Genomic DNA, 24,124 nt, shown 5'->3' with positions numbered 1-24,124 from the left:
GACTTCTCCCTAGGTAATCTTATTCGTACCTCTGGCCTCAAATGTCATCTATGTGCCAGTGATTCCTAAGCTTACATCCCTATGCTAGACCTCTCTTCAGAGCTCCAGACTCATATATCCACACAGCTACTTGATTCTGGCCCTGGATGTCTCAAAATTAAACTCTTGACATTCTCTCTCATATATGCTCTTCCTTCAATTTGCCCCTTTCATTATTAAACGGTACTGCCATCCTATTCTATTCACCCAGCTGCTCACGTTAGAAATGCTGGTGTCATTTCAGATATTTCCATTTTTCTCACTCACCAAATCTAATCCTTCAAGTTCAAAATATAAATGCACAAACGTTCCATTTCTCTCCATCTCTACTGCACCCACTCTCATCTTTCGCCCAGATTACAGTGATAGTCTCCTAACTGGTCTCCCTGTATCCCATTTTGCCTTCTCCAGCGCAGTCTCCAAACACTAACTTCAGTGACCTTCTGAAAATACTACCATGATTATATCATTCCTGCGTTTAAATTCCTTCTATTGCTTCCCACTTCACACAGGATAAAGTCCAAAAATATTAATAAGAGCAACCACATACTTCATGACTGGGCCTCTGCTTACCTCCCTAACCTCATCCCTTGCTTACTGCGTTAAGGCTCCACTGACTTTCTCAATCTCTCAACAGAATAGGCTCTTTGCCTGCCTCAGGACACCTTTCTAAAATTTTGATCCCTCCATATTTCACACATGAAGTAGTATAAGGCTAGATTATGCTTTGGTAGCAAATCATCCCATCTAACTAGCTTATGCCTAAAACGGTGTACTTATTGCTCACATCACAGTCCGATATAGGTCAGGTGGCTCCTTAAAGAACTAAGTGGAAACTCAGGGGTTGAGAGTTCTCCCAGTCTGTGGCATCCGCATATTAAAAATGTGGCCTTTGTTATAGCAGTCGAAAGAGAAGAGAGTGGCCGGGCGCGGTGGCTCAAGCCTGTAATCTCAGCACTTTGGGAGGCCGAGACGGGCGGATCATGAGGTCAGGAGATCGAGACCATCCTGGCTAACACGGTGAAACCCGTCTCTACTAAAAAATACAAAAAAAACTAGCCAGGCGAGGTGGCGGGCGCCTGTAGTCCCAGCTACTCGGGAGGCTGAGGCAGGAGAATGGCGTGAACCCGGGAGGCGGAGCTTGCAGTGAGCTGAGATCCGGCCACTGTACTCCAGCCTGGGCGGCAGAGCGAGACTCCGTCTCAAAAAAAAAAAAAAAAAAAAAAAAAAAAGAAAGAGAAGAGAGTGTGAGTGATTATGCAAGAAGTTTTCTGGTCAGGCCTGAAAATGGTATATATCACACCAATAGGGTCTGCCCATACCCCATTGGCCAGATCACAGTCATATGACCATAACTTAACTGCAAAGGCGGTAAGGGGAAGAAAAAAAAGTCTTCCTGTGTGTCCAGAAGAGGAAATGAGATTGGTGAACATCAGGCTACTTTTTGCCACATCCTGGTTAAAACCTACTCATTTTTAAAGATTCAGCTTAAATAATACTTACTTACAAAGGTCTTCCAGCTCCTCCAACTTAAATTAGGCATCCCTGATACATTCTATTGTAGCACCCTGTAATTTTCCTTTACAGCATGATCACAATGGAAAGTTTATTTTTCTTTATGTGATAATATTTATATCTGTTGCTAGACTGTAGGTTCTATAGGAGTAAGGACTGAATCTGTTTTGCTCCCACTGTGTCTCCAGCACCTATCACACTACTTGGTATATAACTGGCATAAAAGTTTTTGAGTGAACAAATGAACAGTTGCACACAGTCATTGCCTGGCTCCAAATAGCACATGACTTTTGCAGGAGAAAGACAAGTAAGTAGGCAGTCATGGCTTAGTGTAGTGATAAATGTTCCAGGCAGGTAAGTCCAGGGAGCTGTGACAGCAACCTGAAGGAACTTGCAAGGCTTCTGTGTTTTCTCTTTCACAGCAATCGAATCCAGGAGTCTGCAAACTCTGACTTGTAGGCCAAATCTGGCTCATTGCCTGTTTTTTAACGGCCCTTGAGCTAAGAATTGTTTTATATATATATATATATTTTTTTTTTTTTAGATGGAGTCTCGCTTTGTTGCCCAGGCTGAAATGCAATGGTGTGATCTCGGCTCACTGCAACCTTCGCCTGCCGGATTCAAGCAATTCTCCTGCCTCAGCTTCCTGAGTAGCTGGGATTACGGGCGCCTGCCACCATGCCTGGCTAATTTTTTGTATTTTTAGTAGAGATGGGGTTTTGCCATGTTGGCCAGGTTGGTCTCGAACTCCTGACCTCAGGTGACCCATCTGTCTCAGCATCCCACAGTGCTGGGCTTACAGGTGTGAACCACTGCGCCCAGCCTGTTTTTATGTTTTTAAGTGATTGAAAAATAATTAAAAGAAAAATATATTATGATACACGAAAACTATGTGAAATTCAAATTTCAATGTCCATAAAAAATATTCTATTGGAACACAGCTACATCTTTTATTTATTGTCTATGACTGCTTTTGAGCTACAATGGCAGAGCTGAGTAGTTGTGAAAGAGGTCATACAGCTTGCAAATCCTAAAATATTACTAATAGAAAAAAAGTGTGTTGACTCCTGATCCAATCCATGCTTAGTTTAAAAGATCACGTCTATGTGAATTACGTCCAACTGTACATCTTTAAGTTTCTGCGTTTTCCCATTCTGGTGTCTGCTACTAGAAATCAGGTTCCCTTTAGTTCTATCCTTGCAGCAGGATTCCTGCCCTGCTATCTCTCTCCTCTTCTTTTCAGTTCATCACTGTGTACTAAAAAAAATCTGCACTCTTCAGCACAGCATCCCTAGTTCTCCATTATCTCACCTGGTCAGCTGTATCTCTTACATCAAACTTTCATCTAACCTTATCAATCACTTAAACTACCCTTGCCTTCTCTGCTGTAGGCCAATGCTCACAGTTACTGTCTCTGTGTGAAATGTCTGTTGCTGGTATTTCTCTCTTAGCCATCCTCTACGTTGGTTATCTCAAATGCCTCCTTGCTCTAAAAGCTTTTCCCAGTTCCTCGTCTGGGAATAATTATTGCCATCCGTGCGAGATTCGCTAATGCTTTGTACGACTGCTTTATTCCAAATTCTGCTTTATAGCTTTTTTGTGTATACACACAGACTGTCTGTTTCTCACGTTCTATTGAAAGCTGCTTAGGGGAGGAATTGTATTCTATTTTGTTAATCTCTGTATCCTTTCGGCGTCTAGGAAGGGTCTTGTACCAAATGGAAATGTCTCTTCTTTGCAAAATTCCTCATCGGGAGCTGGGACTGTGAATTTTTGTAACGTTTAAGAACTATCTGTTATTTAAGCACAAACACTCCGCTTTAACTTGCTTAGGGTTCACTAGCGCGAGTAAGACCTTTTTAGGGAACGCCCTCTCGCAGGTGGTCACACAACTATGTATCGCTGCCGGGACCCTTAGGTTTGTCTGCAAACACGTGGGTTATAAGCGCTACCCTCCAGGCCCCTCCTCTGTCCACGGTGATTGGCGGACCAAATGTTCCAATCATCCCTCCCCGCCTCTTTCGGCAGTAGCCAATCAGAGACCCCGAGCGCCTCCTGACTACTAGACACTGTTTACTAACAGATCGAAGCTGGGGAATAAGGGGTGTGACCATTCTGGGGAGGTCAGGGAAGGGAAGGTCTTGACTGCGCGTGCGCACCAGAGGAAATGGGCGGGGCAGAACTTTGGGTCTCACCAATCGGAGTGGCTGCGCTCCTCCCTCTCCTGCCTCCCCGCCAAGCAACAACAATTCGAGGAGCGGGGCGGGGCGGCTAGTGAAACGTCACAGCGGAGTGCCCAATGGGAGCCGGCGTTGGCAGACGCGCGCGCCCTGTGCCCAATCAGCGAAGGCGGCTCGAATGGCTCCCTTACCTTGCTGGCTGTGGGCGGAGCGGCCTGAGGAGGCGGCAGTGGAGCAGGGGGCGGTTTGGTTGCGCGGTACTAGCGGTGCCCGCCGAAGGGGGAGGAGGCGAGGAGCGAGCCGTGCGGCCAGAGCGGGAAAGAGACTCGTCTTTGCGTCCGAGTTCTGGAGCCGCCGCACCCCGGCTCCTGGGGCTGCGGCAGCGGCTGCGAGGGGACGGGCGTCTGTTGTCTCCTGGATTCCCCTCGTAGCGACCCGCGGGATCGGAAAAAAGGAGAAGATGGAGGAGGAGGGCGGCAGCAGCGGCGGCGCCGCGGGGACCAGCGCGGACGGCGGCGACGGAGGAGAGCAGCTCCTCACGGTCAAGCACGAGCTGCGGACTGGTGAGCGACCCCGCCCTCTGCCGGCCGGGCCCGGCGCGGGGGCGCGCCTGAGGGCACGCGGGTACCCGCGCGGGGCTGGGGGCGCGGGGCCGGAGCCGTGGGCGCGGAGGGGCGGGCCTGGGGCGGGGCGTCGCGGTCGGGGCGCGTGCCCCGGGGGTCTCCGGAGGTGGGGGCGCGCCCGGGGGGAGGCGGCCGAAAGTTTTCCCCAGCCCGGGAATGAGCCGCGGGCACCAGGCATCGGGGCCAGAGCAGCTGCCAACCGCTGCCCGTGGCACGCACCTCCGAGGATGTCGCTGCTCCCCCTTCCCACACGGGTGACACATGTGTGTCTGCGTCCTGTCGGGGCGAAAGGTGCGCCTGCCTCAGCGTGGGGCGAGCGGCGCTTTGTTTTGGAGCGTGACTCCCTGCTCCGCCCCTCTGCTCCCATCGATGGGGGTCCGGGTGGGCTCTGTGGAGCCATCCGCTAAGGTGCTGGGGTCCCGTAAGAGATAAACGGGGTGTTGCGCCTCGGGCTTTTACCGAGTCCAGTCTAGAGACAGGAACGGGAATCGCGGGCTCCAGGGATTGAGTGCCTTTATTCTCACTTATGAAATACTATACTTGGCCTTGAATTTCCTTCAGAGGTCTCTGGAGATGATGGCTCTGTAAATTTAAAGCTCCAGGTAAAAGGAACTAAGGAGCAGGCTTCAGCGCGTACGTTCTGATGTTTGAGATCACTAGCGTTGTCTTAAGCTTTATAACTAATTAAATGTATTCGTTGTGTAGGTTCGGGTTGTTCATTTTGGAAAATGCTTATTCAGACCCATCAGTACAATTTGGGTTTATATTCTTGGAGCCCAGTCTCGTATTGTAGATATGTTAATACTTTTTTTCTCTGAACAGATAGTACATTTTAATGAGGCGTTCGTTATTATTAGATATGTTTGTGAGCGTTGAAGGTTTTTGACAGAGCTGCTTTGGCATATTGGGATATTCTTTTTTTTTTTTTTTGAGACGGAGTTTCACTCTTGTTGCTCAGGCTAGAGTGCAGTGGCATGATCTCGGCTCACCGCAGCCTCTGCCTCCCAGGTTCGAGCGATTCTCCTGCCTCAGCCTCCCGAGTAGCTGGGATAGCTGGAATCACAGGCATGCGCTACCACGCCCGGCTAATTTTGTATTTTTAGTAGAGACAGGCGGGCGAGGGTGGGGGTCTCTGCATGTTGGTCAGGCTGGTTGCGAACTCCCGGCCTCAGGTGATCCTCCCGCCTCGGCCTCCTAAAGTGCGGGAGGGATTACAGGCGTAAGCCACCGTACCCAGCCAGGATATTATTTAATTGCGAAGGTACAAAGCTGAAACGGCAGAATTCAGGTGTTCACTAGTACATCTTATTTCTGTTTTGAACAGATTGGAAAGTTAGCTCTGTCCATCAGTTCTTTCAGTTTTTGTTATTTCTACTGAGATTGCCTGTTAGCATTCCATTGGGTGCCAGTGTGGTGACTTAATTCAAGAGAAATCTCAAATTCATGCTTCTTAATTCAACATTTGTAAACATTGTTTTTTTGGTCTTTGTGAATCTGTTATACCTCTTGAGCCAGCTATTCCATATTTTTTAGTTCCTAACATAACCTATATGGATTCAGGTAATTTGCTTTTTCTTCTCTCAATTTCGTAGACAACTGATATTTTCAAAAGGCTTTTATATAGTTTACTCAATATACATTTATTCGGATTTGTGCCACGCTCAGTGTCAGGTGCTTTCTGGTGCGAAGATTTTGCATTTTTTCTTGTCTTACATAATGATCCACTGATTTATATGTATGGAATCCTACTGTACAGCAAAAGTACTTGAAGTCATATGCTTCTCAGCTATCGACTGTGGTGCAACAAGCAGCTTTTTGCTAAAAGACCAAGGAGCAACCTGCTTGTTAGTAGTAGTTAACCAACTGCTTGGTTTCTGGATTTTGCAAACAATGCTAGTTTTGTAGAAAACAGTGAGTACTGCTTTATTTCCCCCTCTCTTCTAACTGTGTGAATCATCAGCTTCAAGTTTGCATTTTAGAAATTTTTCTGATGGATGGTGAGATTATGCTGAATTCATTAGTGCTGTTAACTGTCAAAGGAAATGACAGTTTTGATTTATTACTGAACACTGGGACAACTGACCGGATATAGTGGTCAAAAACACTGTTAAAATATAACTTGAAAGAGTTGCTCATCTTCAGCCAACTGCACTTCTTTCAGCACATGATGCTATAATAGGCACCAAAGTAATTTGATCTGATATGGTCCCGTCTCAGAATGTGGACAAGCATCTAGTTATATCAGACTGGCAGTTGGTGGTTGCTCATTTTTGCAGAACACTTTGTTGTATTCCGTAGGATGAATGAAAAAGCAAAATATGTCACATGAAAGGACGTGGAGTTGGAAGACATGATTCTAAATCCCATCTCTGCGGCTTAATATGTAGACATGGACAAGTCACTTCACCCTTTCAGATTCACATCTTTAATCTGCAAAATGTGAGAATTGAATGAGACACTGTTGGAAAAGTGCTAAGTGGGTTGCTTGGCATATAGTGGGCCCTTAGGAAATGTTAGTTGAATGTATATATAAAAATCATTCCATAATGGTGTCTTATCTGGAAGTGTGTGAATTAATCCGGTGTAATTGGGGAAAGAAATCACTCATTTAGTGCTTAGCCTGTGTCGCATTGCCTGGCTATTATCTTTTTCTGTATACGTCCAGTCTTCTCATGTAGAGTGTAAATTTGCCATAATCTTTGCGGCTGCTTAGCCGCCTGTATGTATCTCTTCAGTAACATTTAACACACGGTACTATAGTAGTCCATTTACTTGTCTGTATTAGACTGTAAGGTCCTTGAGGGCAGGCAGGCACCATGTCCTTTGTTTATTTGCAGCCCCTGGCATATAGTAGGTACTTAATATTTGTTGAATGAATTCATTGAATGCATGAGAATCCAGGAGCAAGTCTAGTAAGTTTATTGTATTACCAATGCCTTGCAGATGTTAGATGGTTGATAAGTGGATGACAGTGACTGTAAAAGCTGAAGAATGCAGATTATAGGATTGAACAGATCACTTAAACATACATTTCTTAAGCATCGACTAAGAAAATGTCCTGCCCTCTAGTAGTAGGGGAGGAGGCCATATAAACCAGTAATTAAGATAATACTGCCTTGGGAGGCTGAGGCGGGTGAATCACGAGGTCAAGAGATGGAGACTATCCTGGCCAACGTGGTGAAACCCTGTCTCTACTAAAAATACAAAAAATTGGCTAAAAATTAGCTGGGCATTTTGGCGCACACCTGTAGTCCCAGCTGCTCGGGAGGCTGAGGCAGGAGATAGCAGTGAGCCGACATTGCCATTGCACTCCAGCCTGGCAACAGAGCGAGACTCCATCTCCAAAAAAAAAAAAAAGATAATACTGCTGTAGGTATAATAGTAAAGGGACATACAAGTATTAAGTTAGCAAAGAATAGGTTAGGACTTTTAGCTTTCAAATAATCAAATCTGATGCTTCAACAACAATAACAAAAAGGATATTGTTGGAAGGATATTGGATTATTTTACCCACTTGTTTAGGAAATATTTTATTTCCTCTTACATACTGGGTACCATTTTAGATGTTTGGGTGATAGGACATGTATGGTCTGTCCACTGGAAGAACAGGGTTGCATCAGGAACCATTGGAACCAGAAACTTAGCATTGTCTGTGTTTTGTCTGCCTTGAATCTCTGCTTGTCCCTATGTGATGGCTTCATTCTTCCCCACCACCGTGCCACTTTTCCCACGTGGGAAAGATCATGGTGTTGATAGACTCCAAGTTTTACATCCTACAGCTTCTGCTACTGAAAAGACACCGCCTTCTCAGCTTCAGTTATAAAGATCTCAGGGAAGGGCATTTTTGGCCTGCCTTTGGTGAGGTATCCACTTTTGGATCATTCACCTAAGGCCAAGGGATGGGATCATGTTTTTGTAACATGGCAGCAATTTCTGTAAACATGGATAGGGATAAAACTAAACTCTAAGAGGAGGAGGAGTTGCTGGGAAGACATTTACTTAGATGCCTGTTATTAGGAGAGAGAGCCTAACATTGAGGAGAAAGTCAAGGAAGTTTATCTATTGTGGTGTAACAAATTACTCCAAACCTTAGTGGCTTAAACAACATGATTTGTGTGGGTCAGGAATTTAGGAGTGGCTAGCTTGTTGGTTCCTTTTTTAATCCTAAGTGAATTAACACAGGACGCTTTTTGGTTCTAACTCAGAGACTCTCATGAGGTTGAAGTCAAGATGTTGGCCAGGACTGCAGTCACCTGAAGATTTGTCTGGGTCTAGTGATTCCCCTTCCAAAATGGTTCACTCACATGTTGGTAGGTTGCTTCAGTTCCTTGCCATGTGGACCTCTCCATAGCGTGGCTTGCGCGTTCTCATGACAGGGAGCTGATTTCCCCAAGAACAAGTGATCCGAGAGAGAGCAAGGTGGAACCTACCATGCTATGTCTTTCACTGTTGTTTTGTTTTTTAGAGACGGAATCTATCCAGGCTGGAGTGCAGTGGTGCGATCATGGCTCACTATAATCTCAGAACTCCTGGGCTTAAGAGATCCTCCTGCCTCAGCCTCCTGAGTAACTCTGGGACTACAGGCATGCACCACCACACCTGGCTAATTTTTTTTTTTTTGTAGAGACAGGATCTCATTATGCTCACACTGGTCTCCAACTCCTGGGCTCAAGTGATCATCCCACCTGGGCCTCCCAAAGTACTGAGATTACAGGCGTGAGCCAACATGCCTGGCAAAATTAATCTATCTGTAGCATGCATCCGTCCGTACTTCATTTTGTTGTTGTTGTTGATAAATTGTTTTCCATTGTGTAGATATACCAAGTTTTGTTTATCCATTCACCAGTTGTTTGAAATTTGGGTTGTTTCCACCTTTTGGCTATTGTGCTGCTTTGCACATTTGTGGACAAGTTTTTGCGTGGACCTATGTTTATTTCTCTTGGGTATATAACAGCGGTAAAACTGCTGGATCACTTGTTAAAACAAAGTTAAACAAAGTCTGTGTTTAACTTTGTAAGAAACTGCCAAACTGTTTTCCAGAGTGGCTGTACCATTTTATATTCCCATCAGCAATGTATGAGGTCTCTGATTCCTTCACAGCCTAAACAATGTTGTCTGTCTTTTTGCTTGTCCTATATAGGAGTGTGAAGTGATTTTCCATTTCCCGAATGCCTGATGACAAGCATCTTTTCATGTGCTTATTGGCCATTTGTATACCTCTGGAGAAATGTTGATTCAGATCCTTTGCCTATTTAAAAATTGGCTAGGCTGGGCGCGGTGGCTCAAGCCTGTAATCCCAGCACTTTGGGAGGTCGAGACGGGCGGATCACGAGGTCACGAGATCGAGACCATCCTGGCTAACACGGTGAAAACCCGTCTCTACTAAAAAATACAAAAAACTAGCTGGGCAAGGTGGCAGGCGCCTGTAGTCCCAGCTACTCTGGAGGCTGAGGCAGGAGAATGGCGTAAACCTGGGAGGCGGAGCTTGCAGTGAGCTGAGATCTGGCCACTGCACTCCAGCCTGGGCAACAAAGCGAGACTCCGTCTCAAAAAAAAAAAAAAAAAAAAAAAATGGCTAGTTTGTCTTTTTTTTTTTTTTATTATTGAGATATGAGAGTTCTTTATGTATTTTAGGTACATGTCTCTTATCAGGAATATAGTCTGCAGATATTTTCTTCCATAAATGAGGGTCTTTTCACTTTTTTGATGGTATCCTTAGGAGCACAAAAGTCTTAATTAAAAAAAATTTTTTTTTAAAAAATAATAGAGATGGGGTCTTGCTATGTTGCCCAGGCTGGTCTCAAACTGCAGAGCTTAAGTGATTCTCCCTCCTCGGCCTCCCAAAGTATTGGGATTATAGGCGTGAGCCACTGTGCCTGGGCTAATAGTCTTTAATTTTTTTTTTTTTTTTTTTGAGACAGAGTCTTGCTCTGTTGCCCAGGTGGAATGCGGTGGCATGATCTTGCCTTGCTGCAGCCTCTGCCTCCTGGGTTCAAGCAATTCTCATGCTTCAGCTACCCGAGTAGCTAGGATTACAGGCATGTGCCACCATGCCTGGCTAATTTTTGTATTTTCAATAGAGATGGGGTTTTACCGTGTTGACCAGGCTGATCTTGAACTCCTGTCCTCAAGGGTTCCACCCGCCTCAGCCTCTCAAAGTGTTAGGATTGCAGGCGTGAGCCACTGCTCCTGGCCCTAAAAGTCTTTAATGTTGATGAAACTTTTTTTTTTTCCATTTTATTCTTGTGTGTAGGAAATCATTGACTAATTCAAGATTATGAAGATTGATGTCTCTGTGTTCTTCTAAGAGTTTATGGCTTTAGCTGTTTTAGATCATTGATCCATTTTAAGGTAATAGTTGGATATCATGTGAGGTAATGATTCACACTCATTCTTTTGCATGTAAATATCCAATTGTTCCAGCACCATTAACTGAAAAGACTATGCTTTCTCCATTTTATTGTCTTGGCACCCTTATTGAAAATCAGTTGACTATAGATGTATGGGTTTATTTATTTTATGCTCTCAGTTCTGTTCCACTAATCTGTATGTCTCTCTTTATACCAGTACCATGCTGCCTTGACTACTACAATTTTTTAGTTAAGTTTTGAAATTGAGAAGTGTGAGCCTTATTCTTCAACATTGCTTTGGTTATTCTGGATTCCTTGTATTTCCATATGGATTCTAGGATCAACTTGTTAGTGTCTGCGAAGAGGCCAGCTCAGTGGCATTCTGATAGGGATTGCATCGAATTTGTAGGTAAATTTTGGGAGTGTTGCCATCTTAGCAATGTTAAGTCCTCTGATCTATGAACATGAGATGTCTTTCCATTTATTTTGGTTGTCTTCAATTTCTTTCAACAGTGTTTTTCATTTTTCAGAGTATAAATTTGCATTTCTTTTGTTAAATTTATTTCTAGGTATTTTTTATTTTTTTGATGCTATTGTAAAAGAACTGGTTTCTTAATTTTATTTTTGGATTGTTCATTCCAAGAGTGTAGAGACACACTTTTTATATTGTGTCCTGCAACCTTGCTGAATTAGTTTATTGGTTCTAATAGTTTAGTGGACACCTTAAACTTTTCTATTTATAAGATTGTGTTAGCCATGGATAGAGATAGTTTTACTTCTTTCTTTCCAGTCCAGATGCCCTTTCTTTCAATTTCCTGATTAATTGCCTTAGCTAGAACCTTCAGTGTGGTTCATTAGAATTGGCAAGAGCAGACATCCTTGTCTTATTCCTGATCCTAGGATGAAAGCTTTAGTCTTCTACCACTGAGTATGGGGTTAGCTATGAATTTTTCATAGATGTATTTTATCAGATTGAAGAACTTCCCTTCTGCTCCTAGTTTGTTTGGGTGTTTTTTTAAATCATGAGTGTTGGATTTTGTCAGATGCTTTTTTCTGCATCTATTGAGATAACCATGTTTTTTTGTTCTGTTCATATGGTGTATTACATTAATTAATTTTTGGATGTTAAGCCAACCTTGTATTCCTGGGATAAATCTGTTTGTCATGGTATAGAATCCTTTTTCTTTGTTGCTGGATTCAGTTTCCTTGTATTTTATTAAGGATTTGTGTCTATATTCATAAGAAATCTTTGTCTGTAGTTTTCTTTTTTGGTGATACCTCTGTCTCGTCTTCCTAAAATATTCTTGATTGATTTCTGCCACCAACTAAAGATCTTATCTATTTGGTTACTGGTATCCATATTTACAGTCTTTTAAGTAAATCTTTTTTTTAAGAGATGGAGTCTCCTCTGTTGCCCAGGCTGGAGTGTAGTGCTGATCTTGGCTCACTGTAACCTCTACCTCCCGGGTTCAAGTGATTCTCTTGCATCAGCCTCCCACATAGCTGGGATTACAGGCACCCACTACCACACCCAGCTAATTTTTTTTTTTTTTTTTTTTTTTTAGTAGAGATGGGGTTTTGCCATGTTGGCCAGGCTGGTCTTGAACTCCGTACCTCAGATGATCCACCTGCCTGGGCCTCCCAAAGTGCTGGGATTACAGGCGTGAGCCACTGCATCTGGCCTGAAGTAAAGATTTAACAGAGGTAGAGAGTGGACTGTAGTTCTAAGTCAGCCCCTGATTTGCTATGTGACCTGGGGTAAGTCATTTTGCCTTTCTGAGCCCAAGTTTTTTGGTTCATAAAGTAAAGGTGTTGGACTGAGTTATAATCAAAGTATTTACCGGCATTAAGGCTCTTCTGTGGCATTTCCATGGAAATTCTCTTATAAACAAACCTAGTTCCTTGTCTTTTCCTGATCCTAGGGGGAAGGCTTTAGTCTTCTACCACTGAGTATGAGGTTAGCTGTGAGTTTTTCATAGATGTTATCAGGTTGACAAAGTTCTCTTCTATTCCTAGTTGGTTTGGGTGGGCTTTTTTTTTAAAAAAAAAAATCATAAAAGGATATTTCGGCTGGTGGCTCATGCCTGTAATCCCAGCACCTTGGGAGGCTGAGGCAGGTGGAACACCTGAGGACAGGAGTTCGAGACTAGCCTGGCCAACATGGTGAAAACCCATCTCACTAAAAATACAAAAAATTAGCTGGGTGCAGTGGCATGCACCTATAATCCCAGCTACTTGGAGGCTGAGGCAGGAGAATTGCTTGAACCCGGGAGGCGGAGGTTGCAGTGAGCCGAGATCGCCCCATTGCATTCCACCCTGGGCGATAACAGCAAAACTCTGTCTCAAAAAAATAAAAAATAAAATAAAAGGATGTGTCATGATAAAAAGTCCAGAGTGGTGATTTACTTTATTGTTGTTGTATTTTAAAATTTCATTTTATTGAGACAAGATCTCACTATGTTGCCCAGGCTGGTCTTGAACTCCTGGGCTCAAGCAGGCTTCCCATGTCTGCCTCCCAAAGTGTGGAGATTACAGGTACAAGCCACCATACCTGGCTAGTGATTTAGTTTATTAATTAATTAATTAATTAATTTTTATTTAGACAGGGTCCCACCCTGTCGCTCAGGCTGGAGCGCAATGGTGTGATCTCAGCTCACTGCAACCACTGCTTCCTGGGTTCAAGTGATCCTCCCACCTCAGCCTCCCAACTAGCTGGAACTATAGGTGTGCACCACCATACACCACCATGCTTAGCTTATTTTTGTATTTTTTGGTAGAGGTGGGGTTTCACAATGTTGGCCAGGCTGGTCTTGAACTCCTGATCTCACGTGATCCAACTGCCTCGACCTCCCAAATGGCTGGAATTACAGACCTCAGCCACCACGCCTGACCCTGTGATTTACTTTAAAAGATCATCCTGTTTTACCAAAGGATTCATGTTGGATCCGTTGAAAAACAACAATGGTTGTTGCTGCTTTTTGAATGTGGTTCCATTAATAATGATTTGATTTGTAATTAGCTTTTAAGAAACATAACTATTACTTTCAATAAGATACTTGTTTTTTATTTTATTTTATTTTTTTGAAACAAACATAGCTTACAAAAGCAAACCGGCTGGGTGTGGTGGCTCACAACTGTAACCCTAGCACTTTGGGAGGCCGAGGCAAGTGGATCACCTGGGGTCAGGAGTTTGAGACCAGCCTGACCAACATGGTGAAACCCCGTCTCTACTAAAAATACAAAAATTAACCAGGCATGGTGGCTGATACCTATAATCACAGCTACTTGGGAAGCTTAGGCAAGAGAATTGCTTGAACCTGGGAGGTGGAAGTTGCAGTGAGCTGAGATTGCACGACTGCACTCCAGCCTGAGGGACAGAGTCAGAGTGCGTCAAAAACAAAAAACAAACAAGCCAATAAGATGCTTTTGTTTTGTTTTGTTTTGAAGATAAGATCTTACTCTATTGCCCAGGCTGGAATACAGTGGTGATAATAGTTCACTGCAACTTCAAACTCTTGGGCTCAAGTGAACTTCCTGCCCCAGCCTCCCAAGTAGCTAGGACTATAGGCACATATCAGCATGCCTGGGTAATTTTCTTTTTATTTTTTGTAGTGGTAGGGTCTTGCTATGTTGCCCAGGCTGGCCTTGAACTTCTGGCCTCAAGCAATCCTCCTGCCTCAGCCTCCCAAAGTGCTGAGATTATAGGCAGCCCAGTAAGAAACTTTGAAAGATTTCAATGACAGTTGTAGTTATGTATGAACACAGTGCAGCTCTCCTTTTTATACTCTACATGTGTAAATATATATATTCATGAGCTGCATAATGACAGTTGGGTCAATGGCAGACTGCATATGGATTGTGATCAATGAAATTGCATTACTGTATTTTTACTCTACTTTTTCTCTGGTTAGATACACAAATACTTAAAATTGTTTTCCAGTTGCCTATGGTATTGAGTACAGTAACATGCTGTACAGGTTTATAGCCTTGGAACAATAGGCTATACCATACAGCAAGTGTGTAGTAACCTGTACAATGTAGGTTTGTGTAAGTAAACTCTATGGTGTTTGTGCGACCATGAAATTGCCTAATGATATTTCTCAGAACATGTTCCCATTGTTAAGCAACACATGACTGAATGTGTGTGTGTGTGTATTTTTATTTTGTAGTACTTGCTCTTTTTTCACATTTTCCTCACTTTGAGAAGAGTAGGAAGAACTTGTGCTCTATCTTTTGTTGATAGGGTATATTGGGATGGTTAAAATATGAATAAATTATTAATAGTACTCTAACTTGGTTCCCTAGAGCCTAGACCTTAAAAGAAAATCCCTTCTTAACTTTCTACCATGAATTTTAGAGATTAAGAAAATGATCTAATGGGGCAAAGAAGGTGACATCTTACCCCTTCTGTCAAGGGGGATTCAGGTATAGTTTGTATTTGTAGTCTGTAGCGGGGAAAAGCCTCAGATGTTAAGTCTAATGTTAACCTCTGCTCCAAAGCAAGGAAATATTCTGAAGCCTCGGCTTCCTGGAGACACAAGTGGTTTGATGGACAGGATTGAATTCTTCCCTGTGAAGAAGAAGCTGATTCTTGGTGAAAACTGCTCTAGGGAAAATCTAACATAATAACATCATGTGTTAGTTGAAGCTTCACAATTAAATACACTGTTGAGAGATGTCAATCCTAAAGTGCTGTGGGAGGGAGGGGTTGTCACAGTTATCTCCTTTGAGCTCCCGTCATGATTTCCAGATCTCTCTGTGCACCTCAAAGGTATGATCACTCCTACATTCATTTTGTTTTTTGGGGAAGATGAATAGGGTTTGAAATAGAACCTTGGCCTCATTATGTTTGTTTCTAGCAGTGTCCCTCTTGGTTCAAGCGTAGCCAGCTGTTCCTCCAAAAATCACACAAGTTCTCTCTATTTTATATACTCCTAAAGTTGTGAGTGAGCTGGCTGTCTCACTTTTTTCTTTCTTTTTAAAAAAAGTATTCAGTAGGCATCCTCCCCTGTGACTGCAGGAAGAATAAGGAAGTAAAGTTCCTGATTTTTAGTATAATACTTGGGGTATTGCAGTTATTTTATTTCACACTCAAGTTTTTGTGTAGGTGTGCTTCTTTTTATATAGTCAGTGTGTTTTCGGCAAAAACTGTGTAAATAACATTTTTGTGTGTCCTATTATCTGGAATATAGAAAGTGAATTTGGTACTTAAAATAATTATATCATTAATTCTTGTATTTTAAAAACTTTAAGTTTTCCACTTGTGGCTCTTACTGTTACATGGATTTTCCTAATACTATTCTTACAATTTAGGTAGCTTCAAGCAAATAAATGATGAAGTCTTGTGTGGTAGGCTGAGTAATGACCACTCCCCCAAGATATCCCCATCCTAATCCCTGGAACCTGCAAATGAGTTGTCTTACATGGCAAAAGAGACCTTGCAGATGTGATTAAGTATCCTGAGATGGGGAGATTATTTTGGGTAATCCATGTGGGCTCAATGAAATCACAAGAGTCCTTATAAGACGGAAACAGGAGGGCCAGAATCAGAGAAGGTGATGTGAAGATGAAGCAGAGAAAAAGAGGAGATGTGATGAGCAAACAGATCAGAGTGATGCCATTGCTGGAAGGGAGGCCATGAGCTAAGGAATGCAGACAGCCTCTAGAAGCAGGGGAACAGATTTTCCCCTAGCATATCCAAAAGGAACACATCTCTGCTGTCACCTTGATTTTAACTCCAGGAGATCCAGTTTCAGACTTTTGATCTCCAGAACTGTAAGAAAACGAACTTGTGGTGTTAATAAGCCATCAGGTTTATGTTAATTTTCTACTTCAGTAACAGGAAACTAATACAACTTACTAAGATTGGTTTAACCAGGAGATAATTTTGCCCCAAGATAAAGGTGACTAAGGGTGATAACAGAATGTGAAGCAGTCAGTTATATAAACAACTGTTTTGCCAGAAAATGGTAGCAAGTGTCACTCTTTGTAGAAGTAGAATGGTGTCTTCTCTAATGAATCTCCAGGGAGGCATTCCTTTCTGATCTCGGCACCAAGGCTAGCTGTGCTGCTTTTGACCAGCTGTTCTGGTTTTCACAGGAATGCCCTGAAGTGGGTGGCTGAGCAGACCTCTTATCAAGTTGATTGTTAGAAAGCGTCAAATCTCAGGCCTACACCACTTAGAAGTATGGTTTGGCATGCATATTGAATCTTATCCTGGCAGTGTTTTGTGCCCTTGTTCTTTCTTATTTTCTTATGCTTTAATTAATGCTGGTAATTTGCCTTACATCTTTTCTGGACCAAGGCAAGGATTCAGTAAATATATAATTAAATAAGTACTTTATATATAAACGTAAGTAGTAGGGAAGATATTTGACTTTATGTCCAGTGTTTTGCTTCTTTTTTTTTTTTTTTCTTTTTTTGGAGACAGGGTCTTGTTCTGTTGCCCAGGCTGTAGTGCCGTGATGTGATCACAGCTCACTGCAGCCTCAACCACCTGAGCTCAAGCGATCCACCTGCCTTGGCCTCCCAAAGAAGTGCTGTGATTACAGGCGTAAGCCACAGTGCCGGGCCTGTTTTGCTTCTTAAACAAAATCTTTGTCATATGGTGTTCATGCTATTTTTATAGTTCTTTGAAAAAGAGAAGTAGTAAGGTCTCTGATTAACTAGAAGCACTTTTAATTTTAAAAAATACATAATGATAAACAATAAAATGGACATGCTTAAAAGAATGCTAGAGGTAAAAAGGTGGAGAATCATACACAGGTCTGTCTTTGTACTGTGCAGTTTTCTGTGTAAGTAGAATTCTCTGTCATTACCTGGAAAATTCAGTCAACTGAAGCACTCTGTCCTCTAATCACATCGTGATAATCTGAAGTGAGATTATGTGTTTTTTCTACAGGAAATATTTAAGATGTGTAATAAGGATAGTGTCACACTTTCTATCTAAATATGATGCTACATGAAGAGAGCATGAACAGAGTCTTAGCGGTAAATTTGCACTAGCCCACTCCCATGATTTTACGTGTGTTTTTACCTTTATACTAATGTTATTTGTGTGTAATGAAGCATCATAATTAGGGCTAAAATAGAACAAACATAATGGGGCCACACGCAAATCAAACTCCTAACTTTGACCTAATTTTGTTTTATGTAAGGTTGGGCAAAACAGCCAGTTTTATTCACCCATAAGGGTTTATTGAATTCCTACTGTGTGTCTGGCACTGCACTAGATGCTGGGTTTTAGTAGGCAGCATATTAGACCTGGCTGCCACACTTGTTGTATAATACCTAAGAGAGAGACCTTAAATACATAATCACTAAATAACCCTATGTGCAATTATGATGAACTCTGTTAAGAAGTACAGAGTTCTGTGAGAGAACCCAAAAGGGATGATGAAAAGCTTCTGGGAAGCAGTCGTGTTGAAGCTGAGGCCCTGGCTATTGTGGGGTAAAGAGTAGGGGGACAAAGCCTTTCTGTCAAAGGAGGCAACACAGATGGTCTTCCAACACAGTGGGAAATGGCTTGGCACACTGGGGTTACTGGAAGGAAGGTGTCTGGGTTGAGTGTGACATTCAAACAGGAGAGTCACAGGAAATGGGGCTGAAAAGGGAGCCAGGGCCATTTCATGCAGGGGTTTCTAGAGTTTAGACATTGAGTGCAATGTGAAGCCATTGAAAGATTTCCAGTTGAAGAATACTGAGATTAGTTTTGCTTTGTAACGGGATGACTCCTATTTCTATAAGGACAGTGGGTAGAAAGATTATACAAACGGAAACCAGGTAGGAAACTACTGTGGAAATTCAAACGGAATATAAAGGTTTAGAATTGGTAACAATTGAGGTTAACAATTGTGAATGTATTTGAGATGTAATTAGGAAATAAGAATCTGCAAAGGCCAGGTGTGGTGACTCACACCTGTAATCCCAGCACTTTGGAAGGCCAAGGTGGGCAGATCACCTGAGGCCAGAGATTCGAGACCAGCCTGGCCAACAAGGTGAAACCCCATCTCTACTAAAAATACAAAAATTAGCCGGGCATGATGGCAGGTGCCTGTAATCCCAGCTATTCAGGAGACTGAGCAGGAGATCACTTGAACCCAGATTGCGGAGGTTGCAGTAAGCCAAGATCACGCCATTGATTGCACTCCAGCCTAGGCAACTGAGGGAGACTCGTCTCAAAAAAAAAAAAAAAAAAAATTAAAAATTTAAAAAAATAAAAAGGATCAGCAGAACTTGGTATTGTATTGACATGGGGTTTTGTGGCTGGAACAAATGTGTGTTTGAAGATGCTGCTTATTGAGATGATGTAATTATTTTCTATTGCTGCATAACAAATTACCACAAATGTAGTAGCTTGTAATAGCACCCATTTATTAGCTCTCGTTTTAGTAGATTATAAATCCTTATGAGGCCTAAATTATTGTGTTAGCCAGACTGAGTTCTTGTCTAGAGGCTGTGCGTAAAAATCCACTTCCAAGCTCATTTTTGTTGGTAGAATTCAGTTCTTGTATTTGTTCCCCAAGGTTCCAGTTTCCTTGCTGGCTGTTAGCTGGGGATCTTCATGTTCTCATTTGGCTCTTCTATCTTTTTTTTTTTTGAGACGGAATCTTGCTCTGTTGCCCAGGCTGGAGTGCAATGGCGCAGTCTCGGCTCACTGCAACCTCTGCCTCCCGGGTTCAAGCGATTCTCCTGCCTCAGCTTCCCGAGTAGCTGGGATTACAGGCACCTGCCACCACGTCTGGCTAATTTTTATAGTTTTGGTAGAGACAGGGTTTCACCGTGTTGGCCAGGCTGGTCTCAAACTGCTGACCTCGTGATCCACCTGCCTCAGCCTCCCAAAGTGCTGGAATTGTAGGCGTGAGCCGCTGCACCCGGCCTGGCTCTTCCATCTTTAAGCCAGTAAAAGTGTGTCAAATCCTTTCAATACTTTGTCTCCCTGACTTCTGAACCCCCTTCTCCCTGACCTCTAGGCCCAGATTTAAAGGTACTCATGTAATTAGGTTAGGCCTACTTGGGTAATTTTCTTTTCTTTTCTTTTCTTTTTTTTTGACAGTTTCACTCTTATCGCCCAGGCCAGAGTGCAATGGCGCGATCTCGACTCACTGCAGCCTCCACCTCCCGGGTTCAAGCAATTCTCCTGCCTCAGCCTCCCAAGTAGCTGGGATTACAAGTGCCCACCACCATGCCCAGCTAATTTTTGTATTTTTAGTAGAGATAGAGTTTCACCATATTGGCCAGGCCAACCTCGAACTCCTGACCTCAGGTGATCCACCCTCCTTGGCCTCCAAAAGTGCTGGCATTATAGGCATGAGCCACTGCGCCTGGCCTACTTGGATAATTTTCTTACCGTAAGGTCAGTTGGTTTAGGACCATAATTACATCTGCAAAATCCCTTTATCACAAGTGTGAGATTTCATGATATTCACTCACTCAAGGGGAGGAGATTATACAAAGGTTAGGGTCATTGGGACCACCTAGGAATTCCTCCTTGGAATTCACAGAAGATGGTGAACCAGTGGAAATGCATATCGGGGTGGGCGGAAAAGATAGGATCCGGTTTTGTACCTATCAAAGTAAATTTGAGATGCCTTTGACATATTCTGATTGACATCTATGGTAATAGTAATCATAGATAATGTGCTAGGTAGTAGATGCTTTCATCAACTCATTTAACCTAAACAGCAATCCTATGAAGTGAGAATTATTATTATTATTATTCCAATCTACATATAGGGAAACTGAGTCTTAGTGTGCTCACCAGCTTGTTCAGGGTTACTCAAGAAGTAAGTAGAAGAATCCGTTGTGAAACTGAAGCAGTTTGACCACAAGGCCCATCTAAAGCACTGTGCTTAGTGGGATCAGTAGGATATGGGTCAGGAGCTTGGAAAAGAGGTCTGGGTTGCAGATGAAAGTCCTAGCATCATTGACCATTTGATGACATTTAAAGCCAAGGTAGTAGGTTAGATCATCTTAGGAGAGATTTTAGAGTGGAGAGGAAGAAGACTCAGAATTGAGTCCCGAAAAAGTCCTAAAATTTAAGGAATTGATAGAAAGAGTTGCTAAGAAATGATACAGAGGAGGAACAGCCAGAAGAAAAACCAGGAGAAAACCTAGAAGAAAAACTAGGAGAAAACTTAGGAAAGTTGTGGTGTTTGGAAGTGAAGGAGAAAAGATGCTTTAGGAGGTGGCAGGGGATCAATTTGACTGACCACTAATGGCCTTATCAAGAGCAATTTTGGTGGAGATTTGGTGGGAGAAGCCAGATGGGAATGGACTGATGAGTGAATGCAAGTGAAGATAACTTTTCAGAGACTTGGTTCTGGAGGATATTAAAGAGAGGGACTTAGTCAGAGAGGAATATGGGGTTCAGGAAGGGTTTTTTTTTTGTTTCCTTGTTTTAAGATGAGTGATGGTAGAGCATGCTTAAATATTACTAGGCTGGACCTAGCCTAGTGCTATAGTTTCATAGCTATTAAAACTACACAAGATGGGATAGACGATGGTGTCATGGTCCCTGAGAAGGGGGATGGGATGTTGTGCACCTGGGGGATTAGGAGGTCCAATAAAAGACTTGCTTTTATTGTTTAATAGGAAGAAAGAGGGAGAGCATACAGATGCATTTGTAGATTTGGTGGCAGGAAGATATGGGAGTTTTGTGTTTCCAGCATGATTCTTTTTCTTCTCAAATTATGAAGAAAAGGCAATTCTTTATCCAAAAGGAGAAAAATAGCATCATTGTTTTTTAAAACTTGTGATTCTGGTCTTCAAAAAAATTCTTCTTTTTTTTTTTTTTTTTGAGATGGAGTCTCACTCTGTGCCCAGGCTGGAGTGTGGTGGCACGATCTCAGCTCACTGCAACCTCCACCTCCCAGGTTTAAGAAATTCTCTGCCTCAGCCTCTGGAATAGCAGGGATTACAGGCGCGTGCCACCATGCCCAGCTAATTTTTTTGTATTTTTAGTAGAGAAAAGGTTTTAGCATCTTGGCCAGGCTGGTCTTGAACTCCTGACCTCATGATCCACCCGCCTTGGCCTCCCAAAGTGCTGGGATTACAGGTGTGAGCCACCACGCCCAGCCAAAAAAATTCTTAGATATGGAAAAACACAGAAAGTTGACACAAAATGTATATGCTATAAGACGGAAGTTTATAGAATGTTATAGAACAACTTACTGAAAGAGGTTTTCAGGCATACCCATTGAAATGCTTCTGTGCTTTCCACAGAGGTCAGTTCCCTGAACATGTTCTCTGGATCATGCCAAAATTCTTAGTAAGCTTAATGTTCTCTTTCTCCTTTTTGAAGTGTTTTATATTTAGTTTAGTTCTTCTAAGTTAAATTTGTTTGGTACACGTATTGGGGGAAAAAAGCCTGTTTGTTACAGCTTTATAAGCATTTGTTTTCTTATTGACTCAGCTTTTATACTGGCTCAATCATGTAATTCCAAAATCAGTTGGATATGTAAACACTGCCGTTTCATACACCAGAAGTACAGTGAGTCTTCAAGGTAAGTGACCCGGCAATAAGAGAAAAGTGGGCAGCATTGTTTTAAAGTACACAGATATTAAATATAACTTTGTTCTGCCTCCAGCAGAATGCTGTCCAGAGACATGGTTTGAGGCCCGACCACAAATCTAAACAGCTTCAGAATAGCTTCCCACCTGGCAGTTAAAAGGACTTGAATGTGCTAGCTATTTAGCTTATTTTTAAACTCTATGTGTTCCCTAGACTTGGGCTAATTGGACCCTGTAGACAGGAGTTAAAGAGTTTAGATTTCAGAGTTATGTATGTGCTGTCAATACTATACTGGGCACCCCCTAAATTAGAGCTTATCTGGTAAATTGCTTTATAAATAATTTATTTCCGCCTGACAAAAAAATAATCTCAAATAGCAGAAAAAGTTTTTTTTCTCACTGCATACAATTGTCACCTTTTGACTGAAGCTAAATTAGTCTAAGAAGCTTATGTTTTGTGATGTTGAGTAAAAAAGACAAGGGAAATGAAAAAAAGTTATTTCACAACTTTATAAGGTTGTCCCAGTAAATGAGAGACTAAATACATATTTCCTAGTTGGCATATTAAAAGCAAATCCAAGCCTATTAAATAAGGATGATTGAGTCAGATTGTGCTTTGCACCTGTTTTTGAAATCTTCCGCTTCCTCAGAGACTTTACTCCCTGTTCTCCCCTTTTCCTGATCCTCAAGTTCTCCTTCCCACAAACACATTTGAGTCTTTTTGTAAACAGAAAAAAGAAAAAAAAATTCTCTGTCGCCCTCTAGTTATTGCTGTTATCCCCCACTTCCACTAGTTTTTCCAAGAGCAGTTGATGCCAACTGTTTCTACTTCTTTCTGTCCCATTCACTGGATGTGCTGGAACATCAGGCTTCCATCTCAAACACTCCACTGAAACTGCTCTCACTAAAGTTACTAATGTCTCCCTGTTTCCTAATCTGGTGGAAATGTCTCAGTTTGAATCTAACCTGGTTTCTGTAGAGCACTCAGTGCTTGGATATTGGTACTTTCCTCCTCTTGCCCAGTGACAAACTGTGCTCTTCTACCTGGTTCTTCTTAATCAGTGACTGCCTCATCTCCTTTCATTGGCTGATATTGGTACTCCATTGTCAGCCCTGTTTTCCCGTAACTGTACACATTCTTCCTGGGAGAGCAAATGTTATCATTGCTTGAACTACTGTCCAGGCCCTATTTTCAGCCTACATCTCTTTCAGGTTTTCAAGACCCTTTCTTGAGTTTCTTATCACTTCCAGCAGCGCACTAAACATAAAGCATTTGGATAGTCCACAGGTATCTTAGACTCTGAGGTATTTAATAATACTTCTTCCTCCAGCTTTCCATGTATTTTATTTTATTTTATTTTTAATTTAATTTAATTTTATTTTTGAGGCAGAGTTTTGCTCTTGTTGCCCAGGCTGGAGTGCAGTGGTGCAATCTCGGCTCACTGCAACCTCTGCCTCCTGAGTTCAAGTGATTCTCCGGCCTCAGCCTCCCAAGTAGCTGGGATTACAGGCATGCGCAACCATGCCCGGCTAATTTTTGTATTTTTAGTACAGATGGGGTTTCTGCATATTGGTTCCAGGCTGGTCTTGAACTCCCGACCTCAAGTGATCCGCCTGCCTCAGCCTCCTAAAGTGTTGGGATTATAGGCGTGAGCCACCGTGCCCAGCCCCATGTTTTATTTAGTGGCACGCCATTCTCTATTCTGCCAGAACTCTAGTTAGAAACACCCAGATTTCTTCCTCTCTCTCACATTCTCCCCACCCACCAACTTACTCTCCTAGTTGTGTCAATTATAACTCTGAAATATTAATACCTCCTTTATTTGTTTCTTGCTCATCATTGCCATTACCATAGTCTAAGTTCAGTGTCTAATCTAATGATAATAGCTATCATTTATTTAGCTTT

General features: G+C 42.5%; 2 protein-coding genes across 4 annotated transcripts in view; one reads left to right on the top strand and one right to left on the bottom strand.

Moving 5' to 3' along the window:
• Nucleotides 1-4,031, bottom strand: part of DGLUCY (D-glutamate cyclase) — a 162,213-nt gene extending 158,182 nt beyond the window's left edge. The window contains exon 1 of the mRNA XM_037984394.2: nt 3,926-4,031. The gene's annotated coding sequence lies outside the window, so the exon portion shown is untranslated. The remainder of the gene's footprint in view (nt 1-3,925) is intronic.
• A 163-nt stretch (nt 4,032-4,194) lies between these two features.
• RPS6KA5 (ribosomal protein S6 kinase A5) overlaps nt 4,195-24,124 on the top strand; it is a 197,957-nt gene continuing 178,027 nt past the window's right edge. For 2 of the 3 annotated variants that reach the window (XM_007987576.3, XM_007987575.3), the window contains exon 1: nt 4,195-4,297. In XM_007987576.3, the coding sequence (XP_007985767.1) occupies nt 4,195-4,297 (103 nt within the window). The remainder of the gene's footprint in view (nt 4,298-24,124) is intronic. The other variant, XM_073011261.1, reaches the window with a different exon arrangement.

Source organism: Chlorocebus sabaeus, chromosome 24 (assembly GCF_047675955.1).
Source record: "Chlorocebus sabaeus isolate Y175 chromosome 24, mChlSab1.0.hap1, whole genome shotgun sequence".
Lineage (NCBI taxonomy): Eukaryota > Metazoa > Chordata > Mammalia > Primates > Cercopithecidae > Chlorocebus > Chlorocebus sabaeus.
This window is presented reverse-complemented; position numbering and strand designations above follow the sequence as displayed.